At 49.2% G+C, this 13087-nt stretch overlaps 1 protein-coding gene across 2 annotated transcripts in view; it reads left to right on the top strand.

The window, feature by feature from the left end:
* Positions 1 to 13087, top strand: part of PODXL2 (podocalyxin like 2) — a 46144-nt gene that overhangs the window by 32065 nt on the left and 992 nt on the right. Inside the window, exons 3-7 of one of the 2 annotated variants that reach the window (XM_033210898.1) lie at positions 2125 to 2915; positions 3990 to 4064; positions 9712 to 9868; positions 10407 to 10468; positions 12698 to 12877. In XM_033210898.1, the coding sequence (XP_033066789.1) occupies positions 2125 to 2915; positions 3990 to 4064; positions 9712 to 9868; positions 10407 to 10468; positions 12698 to 12877 (1265 nt within the window). Of the gene's footprint in view, positions 1 to 2124; positions 2916 to 3989; positions 4065 to 9711; positions 9869 to 10406; positions 10469 to 12622; positions 12878 to 13087 lie in introns of both variants that reach the window. The other variant, XM_033210897.1, reaches the window with a different exon arrangement.

Here is a 13087-nt window from a genome sequence, read left to right as displayed (position 1 = left end):
ATTGTTCAGCTTCTAAGTCATACTTTTTATGACAGGCAATCAGTTTTTCTTTTTGAAGTAATCCTTCTCAGAGCTCTTTCTCTGTGTTCTAATTTGAACCAATTGCTCTCCAGGCTTACTGCACAGTTGTTTCTTGATTTCCCATGTCTTCTTTTTTGGGTTTCTTAGCGAACTTACTTAAATCTCTTGGAATCTGTGGATAATAACACTTTTAAATCTTTGCATGTATGAGAATGTCTTTATTTTGTAATCACACCTGAGTAGTTGTTTAGTTGGGTATAAAATTTCAGGTTCAAAATAAACATCCCTCAGATTTTTCAATGCATTTTAAAATTCTTCCTCTTGGCTGTTGATATTAATTAGAAGCTTCATGATAATTTGATAATCTGTTTCTTGTTCCTTTACAGATAACCTGTTCTTTCTCTGAGAGCTGTTAAGATTTTCTCTTGCTCCTTAGAATTCTAAAATGACATGAGAATGAGGCTAGGTGTGAGCCTTTTATCATTCACCCTGATGATATAGCCTTTCAATGCAAAGATTCGTGTTGCCAGCTCTGGAAATTTTATTTCTTTGTTTCTCTCCATTATTCTCCATTTTATTGCTTCTATCTTTCTGGAAATCATATTAGCTAGGTATTAGATCTCCTACATTGGTTGTCTGTATCTTTTAACTCTTCTCTATTGTCTTTTCCCTTTTGCCCTAGAGGCTTTTCCTTGACTTTTTTTTTTTTTCCAGCCATTTAAAAATTTGAATTTTCAATCTGCTGAATTTTTAAATTTCAACAATCAACTTTTAATATCCAAGAAATTTTTCTTTTTTAAAGATTACTTGATTTTCTTAGTGGCCTCTTATTTTAGGGATGCAATAGTTTTGAATCTTTCTGAGGATACTAATTAGACTTTTTAAAATTACCTTCTGTTCTCTGAATTTCCTGTGTTCTACATCCTTGCTCCCACAGTTGTGCCTCTTCCTAACTCTGGGTAAGAAAGCCTGCCTCCTCCCCTGCTATTTTTTCCTATGTTTATTTTGACTGAGGGGTTATCTGTTCCTATAATCTCAGATGCTTTCCATGTTCCCAGAAATTTCTCTAAAATGTTTTTACCTTCATTTTGACCGTTAAAATTTTTTTTTTGTCGTTTGATAAAAATTTTGGAGGAGGCAGTAAATGAATACCCTTAGTTTGCTATCTTAAAGCGTTCCCACCACTCTCCTTTCTAAAGAGTATTTTAAAACTACAATATTTATTATTTTGAAACAAAATGGCAGCCAATAAAAGTTGCTTCCTAGATATAGCTTCTAATATTTTTAATGAATTTCCAAAAAACTTGTTCTGTAACTTTCATACATAGTTATTCGGAAGAGGCCTAGGGTTCATTGAAAAGCCAGAAAACAATCTGATCTCCGGGAAGTCTCCTAGCTTCTCTGCTTCAAAATGTAATTCCCAAGAATGGCAGGGAGAATAAAATCCCCTCTCCCACTGCCAACAGTGACCCTGAACATTCTGGGAGGCCCTGGAAACCTCCGGGCTCAGCCCCTGGCCTCTCTCTGGCTCTCCCTACATCTTTTTCATTTCCTGTCTGGGCCTGAATTACAGAAAAAGAGCACAGTTTAGGAACAAGAGTCATAATCGAGGGGTCTCACTTCTGTGATGAGAGGGCTGTCAGACCTCCTTCGGGAACTCCACCAAGAAGACTCTCATAACGACTCACTAGAAAAGGAGTAGGGGGACCTTTCCTAGTGGGTTGTTGTGGGATCTTCTTGGTGAAATCCCTGGATGAGGACAAGCAAGCACATTACAAACACAGTGGAGAATATATACCTCAAACTACTCATGGCTCTTTTGGAGGGATGCAGTATACAAAACTTTCTACATTCCTGTGTTCATTGAGTTTTGGTGAAAAATTTGTATTATTTTATCATCATAAAGGAAACAGTGACTAGCCTTGTCCCTGTGTCCCTCCACAGTCTGCTCCCCCGGCCTCACCTCTTAGTCCTCTCCATCATGACCTGATGACCTCTGCCCCGTCAGTGTATTGTGGTTCTTTTATGCCATCTGCCCAGTAAATACTGAGTAAAGCAATAAATGATGAAACAAGTGAATGAACTTTTCATCTCTGTCCTTAGATTATGTTTTTCCTGACTTAACTGAGAAGGCAGGTTCCATTGAAGACACCAGCCAGGCTCAAGAACTGCCAAACCTCCCCTCTCCCTTGCCCAAGATGAATCTGGTTGAGCCTCCCTGGCATATGCCTCCCGGAGAGGAGGAAGAAGAGGAAGAAGAGGAAGAGGAAGAGGAGGAGAGGGAGAAGGAAGAGGTAGAGAAACAAGAAGAGGAGGAAGAGGAGGAGCTGCTCCCTGTGAATGGATCCCAAGAAGAAGCCAAGCCTCAGGTCCGTGACTTTTCTCTCACCAGCAGCAGCCAGACCCCAGGGGCCACCAAAAGCAAGCATGAAGACTCTGGGGACCAGGCCTCATCAGGTGTGGAGGTAAAGAGCAGCATGGGGCCCAGCTTGCTGCTGCCTTCAGTCACCCCAACTACAGTGACTCTGGGGGACCAGGACTCCACCAGCCAGGAGGCGGAGGCCACAGTGCTGCCAGCTGCAGGGCTTGGGGTAGAGTTCGAGGCTCCTCAGGAAGCAAGTGAGGAAGTCACTGTGGGAGCAGCTGGTTTGTCTGGCCAGCAGGAGGAGGTGCCGGCCTTGCCTTCATTCCTTCAAACCACAGCTCCTGGTGGGGCTGAGCACCCAGATGAAAATCCCCTTGGCTCTAGAACCTCAGCCTCTTTCCCACTGGCCCCTGGAGATGTGAAACTGACACCTTCCTCTGCTACCTTGGGGCAAGAAGATCTCAACCAGCAGCTCCTAGAAGGGCAGGCAGCTGAAGCTCAATCCAGAATACCCTGGGATTCTACGCAGGTAAAGTGAGGGGCATGCGGGCCACCACCCCGCACCTTCTTCACGGAGCCTGGCCATCCCCAGGGCTGGTGTGGCGTGGGGGCAGGATCTGCCAGGTTGAGGAGGGAGGCCCTTTCCATGGCACGTAGATCCCCATGGAACTTGTGGGGATGCAAACCTCAGGGCCAACAATGGGTGTTCTCCCCACACTTCTCTGAAAGGCCTTCGGAGAAGCTTGGTGGCCTGGCCTGGGTTTCATTTGTTCAGGTGTTACCACTGCCACCCTTAGACTTCTTTTGTTTTTTTTTTTTCCAAGATGGAGTCTCACTCTGTCGCCCAGGCTGGCGTGCAGTGGCCACGATCTCGATTCACTGCATCCTCCACCTCCCAGGTTCAAGCAATTCTTGTAACTCAGCCTCTTGAGTAGCTGGGATTACAAGTGTGTGCCACCATGCCTGGCTAATTTTTGTATTTTTAGTGGAGACAAGGTTTCACCATGTTGGCCAGGCTGGTCGGGAACTCCTGACTTCAAGTGATCCACCCGCCTTGGCCTCCCAAAGTGCGGGGATTACAGGCATTAGCTACCGCGCCCAGCCCAGCCTTAGACTTCTGCACTGATTCTACCAGCAGCTAGAGCCAGTGGCTGACCTGTGCTTTCCCCATCCCATCTCACCACCCTCCTCCTCCCCACCGACACCCACGTGCACAGCAGGAACAAGTCAGTGTTCACACCCACTGACACTGCAAGGAAAGGAAAGGAGCCCCAGAATATTAACGATAAACTTGCCCTTGAAAGCCAGCATGTGGGGCAAGCTCTCTGCAGCCTGGCCCCTTTGATATAGCCCCCTTTTTCCTGGGAATAATGCCTGGCCTCCTCCTCTCACTCAACACATTCCCTGCTTGGTCCCCAAAGACATTCAAGTTTGTACTCCTCGGCATGGTGCCTCACAGAGGCTATCAGCAGCCCCTCGCTGTAATATGCCTCTGCTGGCCTCCGCCTTCCAGCTTCCCAAAGGGCCTCTGACTGGGGCTCTTTCCCCCGTGTCTTTCCTATGCCTTCGTAACTGTCGCCCTGCTTTCTGTCTCCTCACACAGGTGATCTGCAAGGACTGGAGCAATCTGGCTGGGAAAAACTACATCATTCTGAACATGACAGAGAACATAGACTGTGTGAGTGCCCAGCCAGGCTCCGAACCGCAGGGAAAGGCTGCAGGCAGTGGACAGAGGGCGGGCTGCGGGGACAAGCAGTGCACAGGAGGAGGCTTAGTTCTTCAGTTGGTGGCCCAGGGATATACCAGCAGCCACCAACATTACACACAGAGAGCTTTCGTATTTTAAAATTTCCAAAGGCTCTTTGGTTCTTGCCTCCCTCTCTTTTTAATTTAAACGAATACTTTGTTCATGTGTGCACTATCTTATTTCTCCAGTGATATTGAAACCTTTCTGTTTTTTTTAGAGTTGTTTTCTCCCTGTATAGGTTGCTTTTCCTCATTTTGGGTCTCAGCCTTTTCGTATATATACATGCTCTCCACACATGTCTGGTGGAGTTTGTTTACAGCTTTCTCTATCAAAAAACTGGCTGGAAGCTTTGAGCATGGTGCTAGGGTTTGTCAGCTACGGCTTCTCATGAGAGTGGTCTGGCTAGGCCGTATCACTTAGAAATTTGTAATGGCAGCATTGTTAGGTCCTTCCTCCTGAGGTGATTAGAGTCTTTGAAAAGGGAACTTCTGTTCTGTTGGAAGTATAACAAGTTGGTTGTCAGTGTTCTGGGAGCCAGGGTGGAGAGAGAGGGCTGGATGTTTCAGTATTATAAATATGTATCCATAAATATCAATATTCATGTACTGTCTCTTCCTGTTTGCAGCGTGACCTTTTCCCTTCCCAAAACACACACTTGTGTCTGATGCTCTCTAGGTCAGAGACCCTCTGTTTTATCCTTTTTAAAGAATAAACTTCCAGTCTTCTGCCAGGGAGAAGGGACATTTCTTGGCTGTACAGCACTGCGGGAAGAACTAGGGACCCAGCCGTTTCTTAAGCAAAGTTTTGACTAGCTTATATTTTTAGTAGCATTTTCATCCCCTCTTCCAAAGGTAACCAGGGCCCCTATTCCAGGGCATCTGGGGAGTGTCAATCAGTATGCATCTGACTGCTTCTCAGCTTTCCACATTTTGGCTTAGGGTTTGGCTCTTTAGAGTTTGCTAAATTAGGAAATTCTAACTCACCCATCTGCTTTCAGTGTGTTGCTCTTGTCTCCTCTTCTGTTTTGCTTTGTCTCTGTGGTTTTAGGCCTTAAATTCTTTACTCTCGTTAGTGGGCCTGGGCAAGACTGAAGGGACATACATGCGTTTAATCCAAAAGTCCCCAGTGAGGTTGGTTTCCCCCACCATGACTATACTGATGGATCTTCACCTAAGTGATGTGTGTTTTCATCCATTGCAGTTATTATTTTTATTGATGCTCAATACCTCATCTTTGGTCAGGGAAAGCCGCTTTGAGTTGACCTCTGAGTCGTTTTGACCAATCTATTAAGTGTCTGATTGCCTCCTTGCTTTCTGGAATAATAAGACATTCCAGGCTCATCTTCCTCCCCAGACATGGAGCCCTTATTCCCTTCATTGGGAAATGGTACCTACATAAAGACCACAGTATGGGTACTTGGGACCCTTGGGCAAATTGTGCATATTTGAACAATATAGCCTAAAGTTCATATCTTTTTTCCAATCAATACATAGATATTAAGATGCTTTTATTCTGTTTTCCCTGTTTTTGTCTTCTGTGTTATTCTAATATGTGACCTCCACTCAATTAGTCATTATTTTTTATGGTAGATTTTTTTTTTATTGTAGTAAAAAACATAACATAAAATTTCCCATTTCACCCTTTGTAAGTATAAGTTCAGTTGTATTAAGTATATGCACATTGTTGTGGAACCAAGCCCCAGAACTTTTTCATTTTCAAAGCTGAAACTCTGTACCCATTAAATGACTATCTGTTCCCCAGCCCCGGCACCCACCATTCTCCTTTTGGTTTCTATGAATGGGACTACTCTGGATACCTAATAGAAGTGGAATCAGACAGCATTTGTCGTTTTATATCTGGCTCATTTCACTCAGCATAATGTCCTCAGGGTATATCCATTTGGTAGCATGTGGCAGAATTTTCTTCTTAAGGCTGAAAAATATTCCGTTGTATGTATATGCCACGTTATTTATCCACACAGCTGTCCACGGACACTTGGGTTGCTTCCATCTTTTGGCTGTTGTGAATAGTGCTGCTGGGAATGTGCTGTGCAAATATCTCTTCAAGACTCTGTTTTTAATTCTTTTGTGTATATACTCAGAAGTGGGGTTGGTGGATCATGTGGTAATTCTATTTTTAATTTTTTTGAGGAATCTCCATACTGCTTTTTGCTATGACTATACCATTTTACATTTTCACCAGCACTAGGATTCCAGTGTTTCCACATCCTCATAAACACTTGTTCTTTTCTGTTTTTTTGTTTTGTTTTGTTTTGTGACGGAGTCTTGCTCTGTCGCCCAGGCTGGAGTGCAGTGGCGCGATCTCGGCTCACTGCAACCTCCGCCTCCTGGGTTCACGCCATTCTCCTGCCTCAGCCTCCCGAGTAGCTGGGACTACAGGCGCCTACCACCACGTCCGGCTAATTTTTTTGTAGTTTTAGTAGAGACAGGGTTTCACCGTGTTAGCCAGGATGGTCTCAGTCTCCTGACCTTGTGATCCTCCCGCCTCAGCCTCCCAAAGTGCTGGGATTACAGGCGTGAGCCACCGTGCCCGGCCCTTTTCTGTTGTTTTAAACAGTGGCCATCCTGAGGGAAATGAGGTATTTGGTTGGTGCAAAAGTAATTTCGCTTTTTGCCATTGAAAGTAATGACAAAACTCGCAATTACCTTTGCACCAACCTAAATGGTATCTCATTGTGGTTTTGATTTGCATTTTCCCTGATGATTGGTGATGTTGAACATTAGTCATTATTATTAACAGTCAATGCTTACTATATTTTATCAACATATTTGTTAGTTTCTTTGCCAGATTCCTCACTTGTTAGAATTTTTCAAACCATTTGAGAAAAAGTTGAAGACATTATTTCCTTTTGTCCCTACCCCCAAATATATTAGTTTGTATTTCCTCAGAACAAGAATATTTTAGATAACCGCAATGCAATGGTCAAAATCAGGAATTAGCACTGCTACAAAACTATTATCTGATCACCTACCTTATTTCTATTTCACCATGGTTCCAATAATGTCCTTTATATTTTTTTCCCTCCCAGTCCGGGATAGAATCCATGGTCATGCATTGCATTAATTGTCTTGTCTCTTTAGTCTCCTTTAAGCTGGAATAGTTCCTCGGCCTTTCTTTGCATTTAATGACCTTGACTTGTTTGAAAAAATGATAGGAATAAATGTGCATAAAAAACGATGGGCTATACAGAGACTACATATTCAGGAAAAGACAGGGAGAAAAGTGCTGGCAGTCTCTTGGGGAAAGTTTTACACGATAGAACTACAGGAGTTCCAGGAGTTCGGCCCTCAAGATCTAGAGAAAGTGATGCAAACTCAGTGGTGTCTATTTTACCTAGATGTCACAGGTAACACAGAAGAAACTGGAAAGAAGTCTAATAAGGAAACCTATGAGAGGAGGCAGAAAGATAAAGTAGTAAATCCAGAGGTGTTGTTTTTGAGTTCTAGAAGGCAAAAGAAATCCTTACTGTAGAGATGCAAGGATCTGAGCCTTTGAGGCTCAGAGAGGTACTTTTTTTTTTTTTTTTTTTTTTTTTTTTTTTTGCTCACATCACAGAGAGCTGACAAATGGCAGAAACAGGATTTGAACCGAGGTATTTATTTATTTTTATCACCCAGGCTGGAGTACAGTGGCACAATGTCAGCTTACTGCAGCCTCAACTTCCCAGGCTCAAGTGATCCTCTCACCTCAGCCTCCCAAGTTGCTGGGACCACAGATGTGCACCACCACACTTGGTTAATTTTTTTGCATTTTTTGTAGAGACGGGGTTTGCTGTGTTGTCTGTGCAGGAGTTGGAACTCCTGGGCTCAAGTGATCCACCTCCCTTGGCCTCCCAGATGTTGGGATTACATGAGCCACTGCACTGGCCAGAGCCCAGATTTATTTGATTCCAAAGTCAGGGCTTTTCCCCCTTGCCATGGACATTCAGTTTTCCTGTCTACATAATAAGTGGTATGACATCTGCAGTCATCAAATCCTCCCACACTGATGTTGTGGGTTTCTGGGCTTAAGCCAGGCTGACATATGTACCCAGGAAAATGTGGGGTGTGCAAACACAGCAGATCACAGAGCTGCGGCACAGAGAGCAGGCACTTCATGTGGCAGGAGAGTGCTTGTTTGTAACCGGGGGTCTGTGGGTCATGGTGCACATACCCTTGCTACGGCAGAGGTGGGCATGCTTCTCCCCCCATACTCAATCAGTGAAGAAGGTAAGAACCATCACAGAACTAGGGCTTTCCTAGCTGCTCTGTGGCCATCTCCAGGTACCCATCTTCTCCCACATTTAGAACTCAGTTGGCTGGCTGTTAGACCAGTGAGTGCCAAGGCTTGAGCCTGAGCCTGGCATTTGCCATGGTAACAAAGAACAGAGGCCCAGCACTTCAGTCCCCCTGGTAGACTTTAGGTTGGCATGACAACTACGGAACAGCTCATTAGCCTGGGCTCTAACACAAGGGAGATTTGGAGTGGCAGGGGATCCTGCAGGGCTGGCCTAGTGAGATGCCTGTGCTTCCCAGTGGCACTGGCTCTCAGCTGCATAGCAGGGCACTGTGAAAGAGCTGAGCACCTGGGAGAGAGGTATCTGCAGCAGGCTGCGGAGGCTAGGAGCAGGGAATGTGTGACTGTGCATGTTCAGGAGGGAAAAGGCTGCTGGAGAGGAGCCAGAGTGAGGAGTGGCCACAGGGCCAAAGGAGGGTATCTTCCTAGATGGGGCTGGGCAGGGACAAACGGCAGGACGTGAAGCAGGAGGCAGGGTTCTGCCTGTGCCCCAGCCTGGGCTCCTGCCACTCACTGAGTTTCTGTTTAAGGCCAGGCTCTTGTTTTTGTTTTAAATTGTGGAATTACATATATACAGCGTCAAGAAAACCTCAACAATACAAGCGAGTGCACGATGAGAAAAGGTCTCCTCATGCTCCTCCCTCTGTCCCAGCCCAGCTCCAGGGGCTCCAGTTCCCATCTCTTGTGTTTGCTCTTTTGGCCTCCACCGCCTACACAAGAGCACACAGATGGCTTTCCCCACTCACCAGCTTGGGGCTGCATCTCTGTGCTGATAGGCGAGAGGAGAGCCAGGTTCTGCCACTTCTAGCCCCTCCCCGATTTTTGGTAGTTATATGGTGCACACCTCTTTTGTCCATCACCACTCCAACCCTCCCGTGTGTTCATCCCCAGCACCACGCACTTGAGCACTAGGCACAGGGAGCAGTTCTCCCATAGGCCTTACCACTCTGTGTACCTAGTTTCTGGACTGTACATGGCGTGTGTGTGTGTGTCCCCGCACCACTCAACTGCATCTGTCTCTGGGACGGGCCCCTTGACTTTCTCATGGCTAGAGGCCAGGGCAGGAAGGAGCACCTGGTGTAAGTGAACGAATGGGTGTACATCTTGGCATTCCCACATTCCCCGGCTTGCAGCTCTCAAAGGGTCTCCACAGCTGACCAGAGCTGCCTCTCTGGGAACAGCCAGAGGGTTGAGGGTGAGTACAGGGCTGGGCCTAGAGGCAGAGGGCTCAGTAGAGCCCCTCTCCTTCACTGAACACGGGGGGCTCTTTCTGCCCTTGTAGGAGGTGTTCCGGCAGCACCGGGGGCCGCAGCTCCTGGCCCTGGTGGAAGAGGTGCTGCCCCGCCATGGCAGCGGCCACCACGGGGCCTGGCACATCTCTCTGAGCAAGCCCAGCGAGAAGGAGCAGCACCTTCTCATGACACTGGTGGGCGAGCAGGGTGAGTGAGGGCAGGTGATGGGAGGGCCCAGGAGGGCAGTGGGAGGTAGGCGGCCCCTGAGGGCCACGGGAAAAAAGTACATGCATAAGGGCTTTGAAACGTGGAACTCCAGGACAGTAGTTTGAGCTACTTAGTTTAGGGGTCAAGGCGTACCCACCAGCTTGGGTTCTGGGGACAAGGAGGGGGTTGTGAGAATGAAGGATGGGCACAGGAGGCAGGGGAAGAGGTGTAGCCCAGCACGGTTGGGAGATGGATGGACACTGTACCTGGTGTGGCAGGGGAGAAGGGGTGTGTTCAGAAGGCAGTGTGTGGGCTTCGCACGTGGCTGTCTGGTATTACACAAATCGATGTTCTAACAAATTGATGCAGTGAAAAGCATGTCTAGGAGAGGGGGAGGCGTGTGCCTTGAGGATCTGTGTGCAATTTGAGCCAGGAAGGGAGGCAGAGGCTCAGGCCAGCCATTGGAGAGCGGGACCAGAGCCCTTGGAGGGGCACCTCAGCCACGGGAGCACTGATAGTGGTGTTTCTTACCCCCCAGGGGTGGTGCCCACTCAAGATGTCCTTTCCATGCTGGGTGACATCCGCAGGAGCCTGGAGGAGGTAAGAGTGCAGGGACCTGGACCTGTTAGCTTCTAATATGCTCCCTCCTGTCTCTATTCCTCAAAGTCCCAGGAGGCTGCCCACATCGTGAGGTTCAAAGGAGCATAAGACAGAGTGTGCTCTGGGCGGGTCCCTTGCTTCAGGCCTTCCTTAGACATGGTTTTGTGGGAAAGACGGTGCACATGCATGCTACCAACCAATGATGCAATGCAGGCAATGGCCAGGGGCAGAAAGGGGCCATGGGGGTGCGGGGGGCTGTGCTAAGAGGCTGACAGGAGAGGGCCCAGAGAGGAAGGGTCTGGGGGCAATGAGGGTTAACTGGGAGTTTTCCGGGTGGACAGTGGCAGAGACGCCATGCAGCCTGGTGGGAGGGGACAGCGTGATGGGTTCCAGAAACCAAAAGAGCAAGCCTGGGAGACCTGGACATGTGACTTGGAGTGGATGTGTGAGTCTGCTGGTGCTTGCACAGCCAGGCTCTGCACTCCTGCTGCAGTGAGATGCGGCACCTGGGGGCCAGGAGGCAGCCCTGCCATCTTGGGAGGTGCCCCCATCCAGTGCAGTCTGCTGGCTGCCTGGCCCATCCCGGCCAACCTCTCCTACCCAGCTGCCACACAAGCTTGGATGGGATGGCAGGGTCCCGCAGTCCTCCTGCTCCTCACACCACCTTGCCTGTGGGGTCCTTCTGTTCCTCATCTCGCTTCTTCAGGACAGCCACCATCTCTACCAAAACTGCCATTGCTCACTGTAGAGTCCAGTGCCCTGTCATCAGCCCTCTCCACTCCCAAAGGTGCTGCCACTTTTGGCAGGAGAGATAAGTGGTATAATCCTGTCCACCTCCTCATCCTTGCGTGCCAGGGGAGCGGAGGCCCTGGTGGTGGTGCTTTTCTGGTTAGCATGTTGAATGCCCACTGAGCGTCACACTGTGCAAGGCTCTCTCCCTCAGTCCTCGCCACCACCCCTTGGGGTTGTGAGAGTTAAGTGAGGCACCTGTTGAGTACCAATGGCGTCCCCATGGAAGATGAGAGCCGAAGCGGGAGAGGTTGGGTGACCTGCCTGAGATGGCACCGCCGGTAAGCAGTAGAGCCAGGCTTTGCAGGAAGCCTGATTCCGGAGCCTGGGCCTTTCACCACACTGCTCTACTGCCTGGAGGGCCACTGAGGCCCTTCCCAGTTCTGGAATCGTGGGTCCATGAACAGTGGGGCTGCTGGTGGAAGTGTGAGCTAACCTTGACCTTCTATACAGTCCTCACCCTGCTTTTCGCTGCCCCTGAGTATTCTGGCCTTACTGGTCACTTAATTCAGACTGACTTAGCCAAAAGTCATGCTGGGTCTTTAGAAATATACTCAGGTGAATCTAGCAAGAAAAACTGACCCTTGATAACAAAAAATTGAGAAAAGTACTGGAGATACAGATGGTTCACAGAAACTAGGGAAGAGCTGCAACGTGGCCTCAGAAAGGTGGGCCTGGTGCAATCTAGGCCTCAGCACTGGGAAATGCCCTGACCCCTCACCTGAGGAGTCCCTGGTGGTACTTGCCTTCCTGCTTCTCTCTGCTGAGATGCCGATCTGTGGAGACAGCAGCTGCCTGGCCCCTGGCGCCGATCTCCTTGGCCAGAGAAGGCAGGACTGACCATGACAACCTGCAGTGTGGAGGGGTGCAGGCAGCTACATGCCAGCAGTGAATACGCCTTGGGAAGGGAGGAAGCTGGGCAGCCAGGGTGGCCACGCATGTGGCCTGCATGCCCTCAGTATCCCTTCCTGCACTGGCCCTGGTGTGGGGTGACTCTCCCACCCCTCCCCACCGAGGTGGAAGCGGTTGTATGGTGGAAGATGTGTGGGGGCCTCATATCTTCTTGTCTCTCTAACTGGTTAGGGATAGGTGTGGGGGATCTCTCTAGTTGGATGGTGTCCAGCAGCATGGGTCCACTCTCACTGAGGGGCTAGGGCCACAGTGGGCTCACACTCAGCGGTTGGGGCAGAAGCTGTGGTGGGATGTGAAGGAGGCCGGGAACATGGGCATGGGGTGGAGACGCCTATATCTGTGCTGAGACGAACAGAATGAGCATGGGGTAAAGGCGAGCCCAGGCCCCAGGGAACTTCAGGAGTCGGGAGTGCCAGCACCTTCTAAGCCTGCTCCCCCATCCCCACCCCTGAGCCCAATGCAACCACCCCAGAGGAGCCATGGCACCCCAGGACCTCAGCTGAAGAACCTGGCCCCTCCCACCCCCAGATTGGCATCCAGAACTATTCCACAACCAGCAGCTGCCAGGCGCGGGCCAGCCAAGTGCGCAGCGACTACGGCACACTCTTCGTGGTGCTGGTGGTCATTGGGGCCATCTGCATCATCATCATTGCGCTTGGCCTGCTCTACAACTGCTGGCAGCGCCGGCTGCCCAAGCTCAAGCACGTGGTGAGTGTGGGGACAGGTGGGGCTGGGGGCCAGTGGAGAGGAGAGTGCCCATCGACAGGTGTCCTCATCTGCAAGGGGAGGCAGTGACTCTCCTGGGCGCACAGGGTCCCATGGGTGAAGCAGCTGGTCAGCCTAGCACTGCTGCCTGCTCTGCAGGGCACCAGCCCCAGGACAGGTGCTGGAGGTGCAGGGAGTGAGGGGGCTGCTAGC

This window comes from Trachypithecus francoisi, unplaced genomic scaffold (genome assembly GCF_009764315.1).
Source record: "Trachypithecus francoisi isolate TF-2019V2 unplaced genomic scaffold, Tfra_2.0 Lachesis_group0, whole genome shotgun sequence".
NCBI classification, from domain to species: Eukaryota; Metazoa; Chordata; class Mammalia; order Primates; family Cercopithecidae; genus Trachypithecus; species Trachypithecus francoisi.
This window is presented reverse-complemented; position numbering and strand designations above follow the sequence as displayed.